This window comes from Heteronotia binoei, chromosome 12, assembly GCF_032191835.1.
Source record: "Heteronotia binoei isolate CCM8104 ecotype False Entrance Well chromosome 12, APGP_CSIRO_Hbin_v1, whole genome shotgun sequence".
Taxonomy (NCBI): domain Eukaryota; kingdom Metazoa; phylum Chordata; class Lepidosauria; order Squamata; family Gekkonidae; genus Heteronotia; species Heteronotia binoei.
Window position 1 is genome coordinate 45,142,332 of NC_083234.1, and position 17,295 is coordinate 45,159,626.

Genomic DNA, 17,295 nt, shown 5'->3' on the forward strand with positions numbered 1-17,295 from the left:
ACCCGTAAAGGCAACTCCAATACTAACCTTGCTGCAGCATTGTGCACCAGCTGCAGCTTCCGGGTCAGAGTCAAGAGCAGCCCCATGTAGAGGGTGTTCTCGAGGTGACAACTGCGTGGATTACTGTAGCCAAGTCGCTGCGTTCCAGGTATGGAGCCAACTGTCTTATATGCCTAAAATGATAGAATGCAGATCTAGCAGTGGCTGCCACCTGGGCCTTCATAGATAATGAAGGCTCCAGGAGAACCCCCAAACCCTAGACCTTCAAAGCTGGCACTAGAGGCACCCCATCGAAGGTCAGTAAGGGGATCTCCCTTCCCAGGCCGCCTCAGCTTAGGTACAGAACCTCCATCTTTGCTGGATTCAATTTCAGTTGACTTTGTCTGAGCCATTTCACAGCAGCTTGTAATGTCCAATCCAGATTTTCTGGGACGCAGTCAGCCTGACCGCCCATCAGGAGGTAGAGCTGGGTGTTATCTGCATATTGGTGACATCCCAGCCCATAGCTCCAGACAATCTGGGCGAGGGGGCACATATAGATGTTGAATAGTATTGGGGAGAGAACCGCACCCTGAGGTACCCCACACACTAGTGGGTGTCTCCAAGATGACTTCTCCCCCACTGCCACCCTCTGTCCCTGACCTTGGAGAAAAGAGGTAAGTCATTGAAGCGCAGACTCCTGAATCCCTGTGTTGGCAAGGTGGTGCGGCAGCAGCTGGTAGTCAACTGTATCAAAGGCAGCCAACAGATCTAATAGCAGCAACACTGCCAATCTGCCTTGATCCAGATGTCTTAGGAGATTGTCCAAAAGGGCGACCAGTATGGTCTCCGCCCCCTGTCCTGGGCGAAAGCTGTACTGAAATGGGTCTAATACGGAAGTGTCATTCAAAAACCCCTGTAATTGTGCTGCCACTGCCCTCTCAATAACTTTGCCCTAAAAGGGCGAGTTTGAGACCAGTCGATAGTTGGCGAATTTGAACGGGTTTAAGGATGGTTTTTAAAGAAGTGGACGAACCACTGCTTCCTTCAGAGGCGTAACGAAGGTCCCTTCTGTCAAGGACCTATTAATGATCTGTTGAAGTGGCATCAATAATTCCATCCGGCACACCCTTATCAGTCAGGACGGACATGGGTCCAGATCACAAGTAGTAGGACTCACAGAACAGAGGACCCTGTCGACTTCCCTCAGACCAAGTGGAGCGAAATGATCCAACGTTGGAACATGTGGCGGGCTCAGGGCCTCGAGTTCACATACTGTATATAAATTGGCAGGGAGGTCTCAGCAGAGTGTCAAGACCTTATCTGCGAAATACTCAGCAAAACAGCTTATTTCCCATTCCCTATCACTTGGCTTGCTCTGTGGCAAGTTAGTAAGTGACCGAATAGTATTAAATAACTGAGCCGGACGAGAGTTTTCATACGCAATCTGGGCTGTGAAGTAAACGTTCTTTGCAGTTTTGATTACCATTTCATAAGACTTCATAAACAGCCTATAAGATGTTCCTGTCACTTCGAGTATGCCGCCAACACCTCTCTAGCCATCTTAGTTGCTGTTTCATCAGCTGCAGTTCCAGGGTGTACCATGGTGCCACGTGTACCATGGTAGACACAAGCAATTATACATCAATATTATTTATACTAACTCGAACAACCTGTAAGGCAGACCTCCAAATGCTGACAAAGAGTCAGAAAATACAAAATAATTGTTGACTCCTGACATTGTGTGACTAGACACCCAGCTGTATCAGTTGATGAGCGGCTAGCAAATGTTGCCACCGGTATTTTGGATGAGAGACTGGAGGCTGCGCCTAAGCCGGCTGAAATTAAATCCATTTGAGACTGGGTCAGGGAAATTCAGCATTAGGGTGCCAACTCCCAGCTCTTGATGTTGTACCACTAACACCAGTGCTAACCATCAGAAGTCTGAGTGTGATTCTGGATTTGGACACAATGTACCTAGACTGCCATTTTTTCATCTGTGCCAAATTAAGCAACTAGTCGCCTTCCTGTCTCTCTCTGACTTAGCCATAGTGATCCATGCAACAGCCACCTCCAGATTAGGTCACTACCTTTGAGACTGATCTGGAAACTACAGCTGGTCCAGAATGCAGCTGCGCGTGTTTTTACAGGAACTTCTTACAGAGCCCATATCCAACCAGTGTTCTGCTAGCTGCATTGGCTCCGGGTTGAATACTAGATCAATTTGAAGTTTTGGTATTAACCTAATGGTCTGGGACTAATGGTTTGGGACTGCCTCTCCTGGCACATCCCCCAAAGAGCATTACACTCCAGTGATAACAACTTACTGGTGTGATTCCCTAGCCCAAAGACTGTCTGGCTATCCTCCATCAGAACCAGGGCTTTTTCAGCCCTGGCTCCAACTTGGTGGAACACGCTGCTGGGTGAGATCCAAGCTCTGTGAGATGTGATGCAGTTCTGCAGGACCTGAAAGATGGAGTTGATCTGCCAGGCCTATGATTGAGAATAGCTATGGTTTTTCCACCTTTGATTGGCCTCCCTTCCTTTTTTCCCTCCCTTTTCCTTCTTATCAGTCAGATTTTAAGATATTTATTTCCCTCCTACGATAAGGAACACTATGTCTTGCCTCTTTTATATGCCATTTATTAGTCACTGTTAGTTGTTGTTATAGAATTGTTTTAATATTTTAATTGTATTGAGTGTTTTATTAATGCTGTTACCTGCTCTGAGACTTGTTATACAGGGGAGGGAGGGCTAGATATCAAATGAATAAAGTGATGGGTTCAACTGCTTTCTCAGATACAATGAAAAGGAATTTACCATTCCATACATATAGGCAAAGGGTGGGCAGTAAATTAGTATGCAATTTAATGAAAAAAATCATCACATTCAGGAAGCTTAGTTTATATCCAAGGTGTTAAATGTCCAGCCCACGGGTCAAAACCAGCCTGCCCAGGGCTTTAATCAGCCCCCTGGGGCCCTTTTCTCCCCCTCCACCCCCTCCCCCATCCTCACCATTTGAAGCTCTAAGGTTCAGTTCCCAGCTCTTTCCTGCCTTATCTTTGCAGGCTACATCAGGAAGAAGGAAAATATGGAATGGATTTTCTATTAAGGTCTCTGTGCCCAGATAGATAGGGCTCAGAGACCTTAATGGAAAATCCATTCCATGTTTTCCTTTCAACTTTGTCTGTACTGCAATGTGTTTCAGTGGAGTGGAAATTATTTCACTTTCAGCGTTCCTATATAGACAATTGAAGTTCATGCCTCCTGGAGTTGTGTTCTTGCAAATAAAGGGTTGATGCTTTGAGCCAGCTAGTCTCTGATCAATGGACCTGACCTAGTGAGTACTCTAACCTGGAAACCCACAACCAAAGGGGGATATTACACTAGAGAGCCATTGCCAATCTGAGTAGGGGGGAGAGAAGACTCTTGCAATGTCATTACATTATTTTCCCAGGCTCAGAGCATTTTATATTTTTAGTTTCTGCTGTGATCCTTGTGCTTTTTCTTGATGTTTGATTTTTAAAATTCCACTATTCCCCCACATTTTCATTTTAAACAAAACATTGCCAGAGTTTTAAGCATGTTTTAAGTTAAAATATAATGTATTGCATTGTGTTTGCGTCTTTTACAAAGTGTATATCTCTGCTACCTCACATTACATTTTATGACACATGGCCCATCCCCACAAAGTCCCATTTGTTTCAGATCTGGCCCTCCTAACAAATGAGTTCAGCGCCCCTGGTTTATATGGTTATCATTTAACATAATGAAGATATTTTAACAGGTGCAAGGACCAAACAAGAATAACAAACTAAGTCTACATGGTCACCATTTGTTTGAATTCAATTTTGGGGGGAAACAGAGAAGCAAATAAATACGTCAAAATTATAGCGTGATGTATTCTTCTTCATTGTGAAGTGAAAGAGTAAGTAACTGAGACCCTGTTGTTATAGACTCCACTGGTCTCCTCTCAGGCACGGAGGCAACTAACAGCATCCTTTTCCTTGAGGTGAAGTGACTGGTTGTGCAGTTATGTAGTTTGACACCTGACCAGAGAAATGTATTTCAATCTTCCATTCTAAATCACATACACTCTAACATTCATTGCATTACATTACAATCAGTATTCCAATCTACTATTTCAAATATAAAATACACTAAAATAAAGAGGATGAGAATGCAGCTATGAGAATACAGATGTGTGGACTGAATGAGTTTAGTATATGTAGTGAGATAAGAAACCAATATCCCTGGTTGAGTCCTGGGAGAAGTTGTTCCAAGTGCTGTAATAACTTGTAATTCAGCAATTTCCCTTTCCAGACTGGTCCTGAAATTTCACTGCAATAAAACAGCTACTTTGAGGTCACTCACTGAAATGTCCTAGTAGGCTGAAGTGTTCTCCTACAGGTTTCTCAGTTTTGTGATTCTTGATGTCAGATATGTGTCCATTCATCCTACAGCATAGGGTTTGACCTTTTTGCCCTATGTACAGATCCAAAGGGCATTTTTGGCATTTAGCGGTATATACAATGTTAGAAGATGAGCATGTGAATAAGCCTGAGATAGTGTAGCTGATGATGATATGACCAAGGTCTCCATGGTCATATTACGATACTTTAAGTGGAAGTTATTCAAAAAAGAGAATTGGAGCCAACCAGCCTTTCCAGAGACCCTGTTTGACCACCAAAAAGGCTATGCTGGGGATCACAGAGCCTGCACAAACAAAGGTCATGTGTGACAGAGACTGTAACAGGGAGCAGATTTGGGCAAGACTAAGCAAAAAAGCTGGCTGGATCCAATCCAGTGATTTTATTTAGGATCCATACATGCATGCAGAGAAAGCCACACACACACACACACACACGCACCCAAGTTCAGTTCCATAACTGCTTCCTTTTCTCTGAATTCTACAATACAAAAGGCATGTGGGCTACGTAATCTGAGATTTTGAATTATACTATCCAGAAGCATAAAAACTCCATTTAGCGGCAACATTTTACATATTAACTACCAATTAACACACATACTTAAGAAATCAAGTGTCTAGCTTTGTAATGAAGTTGATGATTTAATTGCCTTGATTTAAAACAAATTCCATCCTGTTATTGTCCTAGTAGTTTCTGTCCTAAAATATTGCAGACTATTCCAGAAACAAAAAATTAGTCAAGCTTTCTCTTCACTCAGAGGGTTTCCTACATTTTGGCAGCTTCTCTACCTGCCAGGAAGCAAATGCTATATTGTTTTGTCAGGTAAAAGGCAAAATGCATTGAATGACAGAATTATGTGAGATAAATTAAAGTAACTCCTTGCACGCACTTCACAAAAGGATACTCAAACTACTATTTTCAGGTGACAGATCTAAAGATCAAAGTGAAGTACTATGCTGAAATAACTGTAATGAAGTTGATGATTTAATTGCCTTGATTTAAAACAAATTCCATCCTGTTATTGTCCTAGTAGTTTCTGTCCTAAAATATTGCAGACTATTCCAGAAACAAAAAATTAGTCAAGCTTTCTCTTCACTCACAGGGTTTCCTACATTTTGGCAGCTTCTCTACCTGCTAGGAAGCAAATGCTATATTGTTTTGTCAGGAAAAAGACACAATGCATTGAATGACAGAATTATGTGAGATAAATTAAAGTAACTCCTTGCATGCACTTCACAAAAGGATACTCAAACTACTATTTTCAGGTGACAGATCTAAAGATCAAAGTGAAGTGCTAATCTGAAATAACTCTCAAACTGATAAAAAGAAGAAAAGTCTAAATCAAGTAGTTTATCAACAATACTGAAGATATGAAATGCAAAACTGTTGCACTTCCTGATACATGAATTCTAATATTTTCCTTCTATCTGCTTTGTGGAACACATTCCAAATGCAAGTTAGTACATGCTAAATTAGCCTCTATCATCCCTGACTTTGTCTCAGAGTTGAGACAAAAAGATTCTTTTCCATCTCTTTGCTCTCAAAATCTCTTTTGACTTTCACCAGGTACATATAGTAGCTCTACAGCTTTATCTTTTCTCAGGCACTGGAGGGAATGGTGATAGAGATTAGCACTCTATGCCAAAAGTCAAGCAAGAAAATAATTCCTATTTTTGTATTCTTCATTTTCCCTTCGGCTTTCTATATTTCCAACTTAAAAAAAGGAGATAATGGCTACCAGTAAGCTAAAACCAGAGCCACTTTACAAACAGCCAGTTTTTATATCATAAGGAAAAAAGAAAAGCAGAGCTATTGTGGGAAAAAGAATATAATAATAAATGAGTTGATTCTGATACTGGCAATGGCATGACACAAACAGAGGCAATACAATTCATTTGACTTCTGATCTGCAATTATGCTGGGACACTCTGGAGGTCTGAAAATAGCTTGTGCAAGTTAACAGACTAGGTGATGAAAGTGTTTGAAACAGTTTGAATTGTGCTATGCAGATGCAACAATGTACTGCAGTGAAGAAAGTCAAGCCTAAACAGTTTATTTTCCTTCTAGAGTGGTCATGGCAATTCCTGAAAGGGTGGGCTTCTCCAGCAATGCAATTTCAGTCTCTGGATAGCTCCTCCTTATCCATGACAATTAGAATACAGAGCAATTCCAGCAGTTACTGTTGAGATCAAAAGTCATTCCCGAGAAAAGTCAGGGGTTGCAGTTTAATCCCACTGCCCAGAGCATTTGATATACAGAAGGCTTAACACATCACCTGATTTGTTTGCATTCAAGTAGTACACTAATACCATTTGGGTTGTGCCAAAGAACGAATTAGAAAAGACAGGGTGGACATCTGACCACCTACAACTTCAGACTGCAAACAAACAAAATGCTGAGATGGCTGCATCATAGAAAACAATCACACCAGTCAACTGTTCCACACTAGACAATCACTTTCAGGCCTCTCCACTTTTCAAGACACAAACTGCCCACATCACTGTTACTCTTGCAGCTGCTGCATAGTGCACACTGTGGTGCATGTTCCAATAACACCTTGATTAGATTACTACAATGTACTGAACATGGATCTGCCCTTGAAGACTGATGGACAGAATGCTATGACCAGAATGCTGACTGGAGTGGGTCAAAGAGACCATATCATTCCAATCTTGGCCCATCTAAACTGCCTCCCACTTTGCTTCCAGGCTCTATTCAAAGGGCTGGTATAGACCTTTAAAGCTCTGAATGACTTGTGGCCAGTGTACCTTAACTTTTCCAATATGAACCTACCTATATGCTCTGTTCATCTTCAGAGGCTCAGTTTCCCCTCCCATCTGAGGCTAGGTGAATTACTATTACCCAAGAAAGGTCCTTAGTGGTCAAGACATTGGAATTCTCTCCACAGGGAGATTTTTCTGTCTCACTTTATTGCTGTCATCCAACAGCAGATTAATACTTTTTTTGTCTGGCATACCCCTCAATAACTGTTATTCCCCCCTCTCTTGTTTTGGTGCTACATGTATATTAATATGTTGGTTGAATTATTTTATATATCATTTATTTTAAATGTTGTTTTACTGTTGAAACTGTTTAATGTTTTGATGTCTGTCACCTTTTGGATCTTATTTGGATAGGAAGGCATCATAGAAATGTTTAACAAACAGCCAATCTTTTTTTTTTTTAACTGGCTTGGGCAGTTAACAAGAAAGACTGACATTTCAGTCTACTTACAAGTTTAAAGTCTGTAGTATGCAGCAAGTTGTATGAAATGTATTAAATTAATCTCTGAGACAGACTATTAGTCTCAATAATCCACATGTATACTTGGCTCATATGTTATGAGTAACTGGTGTCTTTTGTTAGCAAGTTCTTTTGTATGGGGGCTTAGCCCAGGGGTGCCCAACCTTTTGAGCCTATGAGCACTTTTGGTATTCTGACTCAGGGTGGTGGGCACAACAACAAAATGGCCACTATGGGAAGCAGAGACAATACACACACACACAAACACACATATATACACACACACACAGAGGGAAACCCACCTGCAAGTGGAAAAATTTTAAAAACTATACTGAGAAAGTAGTGTGAAAGAAAATAAAACCAACACTGTGGTAGCATCTGCACAGCCAATCAGATTTCCAATGGCTATGCCCATGTTCTTGAAAACACTTAGAAGACACCAAGAAAGGTTGGAGACCCCGTCTAAGACAGATGTAGCACCATGAAGCAGGAACCTAAGCTAGTCTTGAGTACTGTGCTAGTACTTTATGCCTTGTTAACAAAGCGAAAGTCTTAGAAAGAGTATGAAATTGTCTAAATTGGTATTAAACAAAACAAGCAAAGATATATTTTACTAAGAGAAGTAAGAGTCACATTTACATATATACTCCAGAAGCACCTACAGAACAATATCCTCCAAAACCTCTTGGAACTACAAGCAAGCATCATTTAAAAATTAATTTACTTTTCTTCCGTGAAATAGTAGTCATCTTTCAAGTCTCAAACTATGATAACTGTAGATGCCACTGAATAATAATAATATTTAATTTGTACCCGCCCTCCCCGCCGAAGCAGGATGAAATATATATAAATGTATGAAATATATATAATAGACACCAAAAAAGGTCAACTACATTTAAAATAATCCACTTATGAAACATAAGAACAGCTTTAAAGGAAAGACAGGTGGGACTGAAGGCTGCATGCAGGCATCTAGGAAGACTGAGGAGTCTGTTGCTCAAACTACAGAGTATCAGATGCAAGGCTTGACAAATCCTAGGTGCCAGGTCACCACGGTGCCTAGAACTTTCATTGTGGTAGCTAGAATTTTCAGCAACATTACTGTAGTATCTCAGCAATTCTCAGCTGAAGTAAAAAGCTTATGTATCATTTCACAACAGAATGTTTTGTTGTATGTCATAAAAATGTACGCGCATGAGGTTCTTGTCGTTATTTAAATGGCAATGCAAAACCAAAATCCTTAAAGCTGAAAAATGAGCCCAGCTTCTACATTCTTAGACTAGCTCCTACAGCTAAAGAAAACCCATTAAGGCTTGCAAGTGACAAATCTAGATTGTTCACAGATTCCAGTCTAACCCATTACTTGCATCTCATCTGCTGCCCAGCAGACAGGACCTCCGCCATACTGCCATATCTGCAGCCAGGGAGCCAAAAGGCTGCTCAAATTACAGTCTGTGAATTTATTTGATCCATTTATTTATAACATTTATATACCACCTTTCTGTCCTCATCAGGCAGCCAACAGATTAAAACATACACAAATGAACACAGATATCACAACAAATCATCAATAGGAGGAACTGTGGGTAACAAATTGGCTACAGATCTGATCTGAAATATTTTATTGGTGTCAATCAACAAGTTTGTTGTGCTTATTGCTTTCAAAGATAAAACTGGTTGATTACACTTCAGCAGCATAACTCTGCCATGGAATAACAGACTGGTCTACAAAAGCAGCAGAATGATGTGGCAGAGTTTTCTGAGGCTACAGAGTGGACTGCACTACTTTAATAGACAGGTGAAGGATTACATTATTCACAGTTTCAGTATGTTAATAATTCCTTGTAGGCAGAAAACTGACACAGTATGCAAAGCACTAAGTTACTTTTTTCATGATGGGCTAATTTTCCTCTAGCAGAGACTTTTTCATAGGAAGTATTAAAAAGGTAACACAAACCCACCCACAATCCTATGTGGTACAGCCCACCCTAGCACATGTGGAGACCAGGCCTGTCCACCATCACAGAAATAGCTCAATATCTAGCATACTAATAACCTCATCGTTCTTTTCAGTATAGTTTTCAACTCATGCCACACCCAAACTAAGCCATTCCTTGAAGCTTGATATTCCTAAAAGTTACAATATGTTCTTATTAAAACAGAGATTTGCAATAACATAGAACTTCAAGCTATCATGAAGTACATGATATATTTAAAGCCATCATTTCCTTTATTAAGCATGTGATCATAGAATTGCATAAGAAAATACCCAATCATCAGATTAAAGAAACAACCTGCATAATTTCAGACTTTTAACACTACAGAGCAAGTCTGCAGTGTCTAAGAAAGCCATATATACTGTTTGAATAACAGCTGAACTGTTATTCAAATAACAGTGCAATCCTAAGGAGAGTTACTCGAGTCTAACCCTATTGAAATGAATAGGCCTAGATTGGTGTAACTTTCTTTAGGATTACGCTGTAAACCTTTCTAAAACTTCAGTTAGCATCTGAAATGCCTAACACGATTCTCACATAAGTATTCAATCATAGAATCACTAGAAGAATTTAATAGTTTGGCTCTTACTCTTGGAAAGACAACAAAACTCATTTATACAACAGCATAGAGAAGCATAGACGTTAAGAAAAACCTCAAAGTCTGTGCTACTAAAAACATATTTTGACAAAATATTATTTTCAGATGCTTTCATTACCTTCTATCTTTTTTTAAATTAACCTTCTGCATTCACACCACAGAAAGATTATCATGTAAGTGAAAATTCAGGAGTGAAACTGCCAAGAACCTGCTGCCAAATGTTACCTTGGGTTTACTGTGTCACCACTGAAACCCTCTGAGATAAAATAAAAATTTTTACATGTATCAATTTTTAAATCTACAGTAACCATCTTAAAATACTGAAATACTTTGATTAAGGGTTGAAAGTTTTTACATCAGCAAAAAATAAAGCTGTAAGGAGTTACACTTTTCATCTACTTGTAGGATTCTCAGATCTATGCAAGAATAGACCAAGGCCACTTTGATTGCCTGGTAAGATTCTAAGAACTACCAAGGAGATCAAAGCCAGCATTCTACCACAGCTACCCATTCTTAGTACTAGCCTGGGGGTATAAGAATGTAGTTCTGGGTATAGGAACCCTATACCAGCCCTGAGGTATAAGAACATAGCCCTGGGTATAGAAACACTAGTCTATACCATCTCAAAGAAAAAGGCAAATCTGAGAGATGAGGGAAGAGGCTGAGAACAGAGAATACAACTGCAGGAGGAGCCCTTCCTACAATCTTTCCATTCTATTTCCAGCCAAATGAAAGCATCAAATTGCTGGCAGGATACTAGGGAGAACTGTGCAGGCATTTCTTCCTTAGGACTTTGAAGTCTTTCCTGAGGAAATGCAGTTTATGGGGGTGGGATCCTCACTGAGAGCGCCTTTCCTCTTTCACTACAAAGCTAAGGACCACTAGTGAACAATCACAGCTCTGAAGACTTGAACTTGACATGTATTTTAAGGTGAGAGCAGTCATTCAGTGCTTTCTGAGGCTATATTAGAAGAATAAGAATTAGAAGAATTAGTGAATTATTTGTATATTCTATCAGAATTTAAATTATGCAGAAAAACAATTTATAATCTTGATGAAAGAAAATTAATCCATGTATAGCCTAGCCCTGATACTCCCCGTAAAGAAAATGCATTTAGGAGCCCAATTTTTAGTATAATGACTCAGAAATACCCTCTAAATCAAATAACAACACACTAAGTATGGATTCAATTAAAACCACAGGTGGAAATCCCATCCTTCTGAACAAAGATAGGGTCATGTGTGCATCCAATGAAAGCCAGCCCAACCCCTTCTCTTCCACTACCATTCCTCCCCCTGCATCAGTGACACAAGTGTTCTGCTGAGCATTTATCAATTTATATTCTGCTTTTCTTACAGAAACTTTTGCAACATGTGGCCCACCCACTTCTCCGAAGCAAAAGCCTTCCTATACCTCTGATGGGAGCATTCAGTAACAGTGCATCAGGCATTGAGGGGTAAAGGGAGAGTTAATGCTAAAGTCCCTGGAGCTGCAATGGATTGTAATCATAGCTGATTTACTGGCTTAAAAACAAACAACCAATTCATTTTGCAATGTTCATTATTAGTATAACCAATTAGGGTCAACGCACATTTGAAATCCTGCATTACTAACCAAACCTATACACATTTTTAAAAGCCAAATATTCACCAATCAACAGTTCCATGAGCATCAAAAGAGCTGTTCAGCAGCATACAAAAGAAGCAACAACATCAGAATATAGGACACCTTTCAGAGTGAATAGGGCACTAATAAAAACAGACCACTAAAAGAGAACCTAATGACATTCATCACATATCTACAACAATAAGAAATATTTTCTTATTCCATACTATCCAGCCAGCAACACAGAGAACTAATTTGTATAGCAAACAGTACTGAATGGGATACCGGGGTTCAAAATTCTGCTCAATCAAGCTCTCTGGGTAGCCATAGGCAAGCCTGAGTGTCTCAGTCTAACTACTTCACCCATATGCAAAAACTAGCAGTCCTAGGAAAAAAAGGCAAATCATAAATATGACTAGTAACCACATTTAGGTTTCCAAAGGGACTAGATGTATTCAGGGAACACAATCACTTAAGGTTAACATAGATAATCAGGACAAATATCATCAAAAGCAACTTGAACTATGCAAAGTGATTACAAAGCAACAACTAGCATTCTATGATGTTATACAATTACTCTGACACTCACCTGGGCTGCCTGCTACAAAGAAAACCTTGAGCTAAATGGTCCAGAGGAGCATCTCCCAGTATTTAAAACTGAAAGAAACAAAGTTCAAAGCACACTTGCAGGACACTTTGTTCTATATTCAACAAGCATGGCAAGAGAGTGGTAACCCCTGTTATCTTGATTAAAGCATTCATCTCACACTTGAAGTAGGTTTCAAACCACATCATGTACTAAGCCTAAAGTAAAACATTTAAACTGTCAATGTAGCAATCATCAGTTAGCTAAGCTACAGCACGTAGAAACAAAGCAAGCATCCACTTCCATTAGTAAATAAGTACATGAAGTGTAACTAGTACTTGTACAAAGAACATCATAGATATACAGCTCGTCACTGCCTGTATTTCTTGCAACTGCATGTTCAAGAGTGGTTTTCAGAGGCAAACCATTACAAAGGAAGGGAATCCTGGAAGAATGGGGACTGGGGCTACTCTGAATTCTGGCATAGGCATTCAAAGTTTTAGCACGAAGGACAGCACCTGATGCTTAAAACTTAAGCAGAGTCATATAACGCCATGGTTCTTCAAGTCGCATTTACTAAGTTCATTTACAGTGTGTTTATATTAGTGGCTCTTTAATTCTTAATGTTAACTAACACACAGCAGGTGAGCAAAGGTCAAGGGTCAACTACCTGCCACCTAACAAGTCTGCCTCAGTAAAGACTTGAACGCTGATACTTTTGCTCTCTCTCCCTGTTGAGCTTTTTTAAAACAAACATGCAGCTATATAAGATTCATTGTTATTGTATTTACAGTCCTTATCTCAACGCTCCTGTGAATATCAAATCTTAAACTTCTGGCTTTTACTATCTTATCATATCCCCAATGTGATTGTATTTTAGAACTACATCAAGCAAACGCAAGAACCTATTCTATGATTATTTTAATCTCTCTCAACATTAGTATTAGTAACAATGTAAAAATTCTAAAGGAAGAATAATTTATAATGATACAACAGTCTGGCATGCCATTTAAAAAGTGGCCTAACCCCAAAAGTAAGCTGTATCTTTAAGGTTTTCTATCTTGCACATGACCCCGAAAGAAAAAGTATCTCTCCTTCTCTCAAAGATAACAAATGCAATAATCTGTTTTATATAGTAATCTGGAAATGTCTACATTGTCAACAGCGTTGCAGAAAAACTTTTAGAAATAGCCAGATTTTATCTATTTTATGTCAAGCAAGACAAAAAAAAAACTCAGAAGTGTATTTTACTCTTCAAAAAGAATCACAGATACTAGAAAAAGCACATGTTGTCAACCAAAGTAAAACAAAAACAAAAAAAGTTAGAGATTGCCAGTTCTAAAACCACTACCCATCTACTTCAAAAAGTCAGTTAAGGGAAGTTTTTCTTCCTCCTAGTTTCTGCTTTTAAGAGAAACAACTCATATAACTATACGCCTAGTGGAGATTTCAAAAAGGGAGAAAAGGCTATTTCACTATTATGCACTTGAAGTAGAAGTTAGGAGGTTTACAGTGCAATCCTAAACAGAGTTACATCCTTTCAAGTCCACAAGTTAACAGAAGGATGTATAGTTGTTTATGACAGCACTATTAAAACATCAGGCTATAAAACACCCAGTGATCAGAGAGAACAATCCATGCCCCTGAGAGATGTCCAATTCATGCCTCTTATGTTTTAACAATAATGTTTATCATCCCTATAACACTTTGAGAATTCAAGGAGCTACACGTTTTCCTGCATTCCCAACAAACAGCCTTATAAGGCAGACTGGCATTATTATCCTGGTACTGCATATGGAGAAAGGGAAGATTAGGCTGAGAAAACACCGCTTGCCTCAAGCTGTCCAGAAAGTTCATGGCTGAGCTAAGATTTGACACCAGAGACTTCCTAGTGCACTCTAATCTTAGCCACTACAGTACTTCACTGCATACAAAGTAATAGTTTTCTTTTAAAAAACTTTCAAACAGCAAAATTATCTTTCATCAATTAGCAAGATCTAGAGGCCACATGAGTCTTACCTTATCTTTTTCATGTGGAAGGAGCGATACTGGAGGAAGACAAGAAAGAGATTCACAGCTCTCTTTCCCATCTGCGTTTGTGGTGGCTTTAGTATTGAGTTGATATAGAGGTCCATCTTTAAGAAGTCGGCCATGGCCAACAGCACGTTTGACAGCCAATCGCAGTTGCTGGTGAAAGGTAGAAGGGGTACTGCTTGCAAATAAAGCTGACACATCCTTCTGCCCTTTCAAGAAACGTTCAATATTCTTCAAGGATGAACCACTGGACTCTGCCAAGCCCTCAATTGCCCGTTTAATCAGTTTATTCCAGTCCACATTAGGTTTACCATCCAGCTTTCCATGGTTTCGTGGTTTAGGAAGTGCTATTCGCCCAGGGTTATCAGGATCCTTATAGGAATTAAGTCCCTTGTTAGAAACTTTTAAAATGGTTCCATCTTTGACACTCAGTTCCAGCTGCTCCAGAACAGTTTTGCGATCCAGACCATGGGATGAAGACACAGCATTGCATATCCTCTCTTCTGAAGGGCGTTGTTTTTGCTTTTTGACCTTTTTAATTGCTTCCAAAATCCACTCAGTGTACAACGGGTTAGCGAGTTTTACCATGGTGAAGAATTCTGTATATCCATAGAGTCGTTATCCCTTATCCCTATGCTGAAGGAGTTTCACACCATGGGAAAAAAGATGATCTGAGGATGGGGACCAGTTAACCATAGCATACACGTTTTTTGCCCCCAACTGCTCTTTTTTAAAAGACAAATAGCACCTACGTCCCGTTTAAAAAGACATAAATCCTGATAGGGACTAATTCATGTTTTCCAATAAATCCCAAGAACAGTCAGTGAGTAAGTGTACCACAGATGAGAACTGCTCTGCAAATCTCACTCCAGCTCTTTTGTCCCCAGTCCAAGTGAATGGAACTTCAAGTCTGCAAAAGAGAGAGAACAGTTATGTACCACCTGTACAACTTTTAAACAACTGTCAAGTTTTGCCAGCCCATCAGAGCAATGTTGGCCATAGAGTTGCATTAAAGAAAAGAAAAATACAAAAACATACATCCTGAACTGAAACTGAAAACAATTTCAAACTGGTATTTGACATGACACCACATTAGGCCCACATTTCAACCTTGCAGCAGAAAGATGCCAATGAACATGATGTTGGCCACTTACAAACAAGGCCAAAAAGAAACTGCTCCATCCTACTGGAAAAAGTCTAGCTAATGCACTTGTAACCCTCAAACCCCAAAACACAATCAGCTGGGAAAGCGAAAGCCAGTTACATTAAAAGTTTGTCCTTTTCAGCTACAGGAGATGCTTAGATCTGAAACATAACTAGGATAACCTCACCTCCCCCACCTGAAGTACCATATTATGCCAACGAAAGCCAAACCATAGAAACGTTTAAAATCCTCACTTGGAACTCTCCCTCACTTAAGCTCACAAGAGATGTCCAGATCTCTATACAACTCTGGGATGTTCCCAACTCCCAAGTAAAATGCTTAGCCTTTTACTCTGGAGACCCCCCCTTTTTTTAACTTAAGCAAAGAGACATCGCAGACATTTCTAAAGTGTAAGCGAAACGCGTTATATAAGAAGGAACAGGAGGAGAAGAACCAGAACAGCTTGGGTCCGCAGGCGATTTGCGGCTGGCTGGCTCTCTGCGCAGTTTCTCTCTCTCCCTCCGCACTTTCAGCCGGGAGAAGTGAGAGACGGGGTCGGAACGCGCCTCCATCCTGCTCGCTCGGGGTCAGTTCTTACCGGGAAGCCGCGAGCCGAGCGGCCCCATCAGCTCAAGGCAGGCAGGCAGGCAGGCAGGGAGGCCCGTGGCTAGGCTCACCCACAACGCCCTGGCTTCAGAGCGGCCGCGGCGGCGGCACTTAGGCCTGGGGGAGATGCCCAGAGGCCGCTTCAGCCCCGCGGCTGCAGCTTCACACGGGTGGTCTTCAAGGCCAGACCCGTCACGTCCGCGGCGGCGCCTGCACCTGCCACCAGAATGCAGGTGGCGAGGCTCGGGCTGGGCCTAGCGCGGAGGAAGCGGCTGCGGCAGCGGCCGGGCCGGAACAGGCCGCGGGGCCTGACGCGAGAAGCCCGCGCAGGGCCTTTTCCCCCCTTGGCCAGCTCGGAGCCGCCCAGCGCAGCTTCCCTCGCCTCCCGCTCCCTTTCCCTCCTCCGCCAGAGCCGGGAGAGGCGTCGCGATTGCGGCCGGCGCTTACCGAGGCCTACGAGAGGCGGAGCCCAGGAGCCTGAGGCCGGACGGCGGCGAAGACCCAAACTGACACGGCGGCCATCTTGGGTCCGGAGCTCTGCGGCGGGAGGAGAGGCGCCTGGCAGCGGAACAGCCCGCGCGGGGAGGAGTCGGGAGCGGGGGAGGGGTGTGGGAACAGCCTCTTCCGACAGGGAGAAAAGGAGGGGAGGCGAGCAGCGGAGGGAGGGGCGGCTAAATTGAGGAAACAGCCGCACCGTATGTATGTGTGTATAGAGGCGCGCGCCGGGGAGAGCGCGCGGCAGTTTCGGGCGCGCGCTGAGCGAATGCTGAAAACCGGGAGGAGGGGGGTGAAGAGCGCGCAGCGGAGCCTGATCCCGTCGGGCAACTTTATTCCGGAGGATGGGAAGGCTTCGGTGGAGTGCAGCGAGACCACTCCCGAGTACGTTTGCGTCAGAGGCTTCAATAGCAGCCCTTATTCCAGATCCTGTGTTTATTCGGAAATGAGTTTGTTTCGTTTATTCTCAATTTAGTTGCACGCTTGGATTGAGAGCAATCTGGTTAAGTAAAGCAAGACTTATTTCTGAGCAAATGTGCATGGAATTGCATAAATACTTAATAACACGCTTCTTTTG

At 41.5% G+C, this 17,295-nt stretch overlaps 1 protein-coding gene across 1 annotated transcript in view; it reads right to left on the reverse strand.

The window, feature by feature from the left end:
* KAT6A (lysine acetyltransferase 6A) overlaps positions 1-16,815 on the reverse strand; it is a 69,181-nt gene extending 52,366 nt beyond the window's left edge. The window contains exons 1-2 of the mRNA XM_060251334.1: positions 16,671-16,815; positions 14,459-15,383 (exon numbers count right to left, since the gene is read on the reverse strand). Coding sequence (XP_060107317.1) covers positions 14,459-15,061 — 603 coding nt within the window. The 5' untranslated portion in view covers positions 15,062-15,383; positions 16,671-16,815. The remainder of the gene's footprint in view (positions 1-14,458; positions 15,384-16,670) is intronic.
* Between the last annotated feature and the right edge of the window lie 480 nt (positions 16,816-17,295).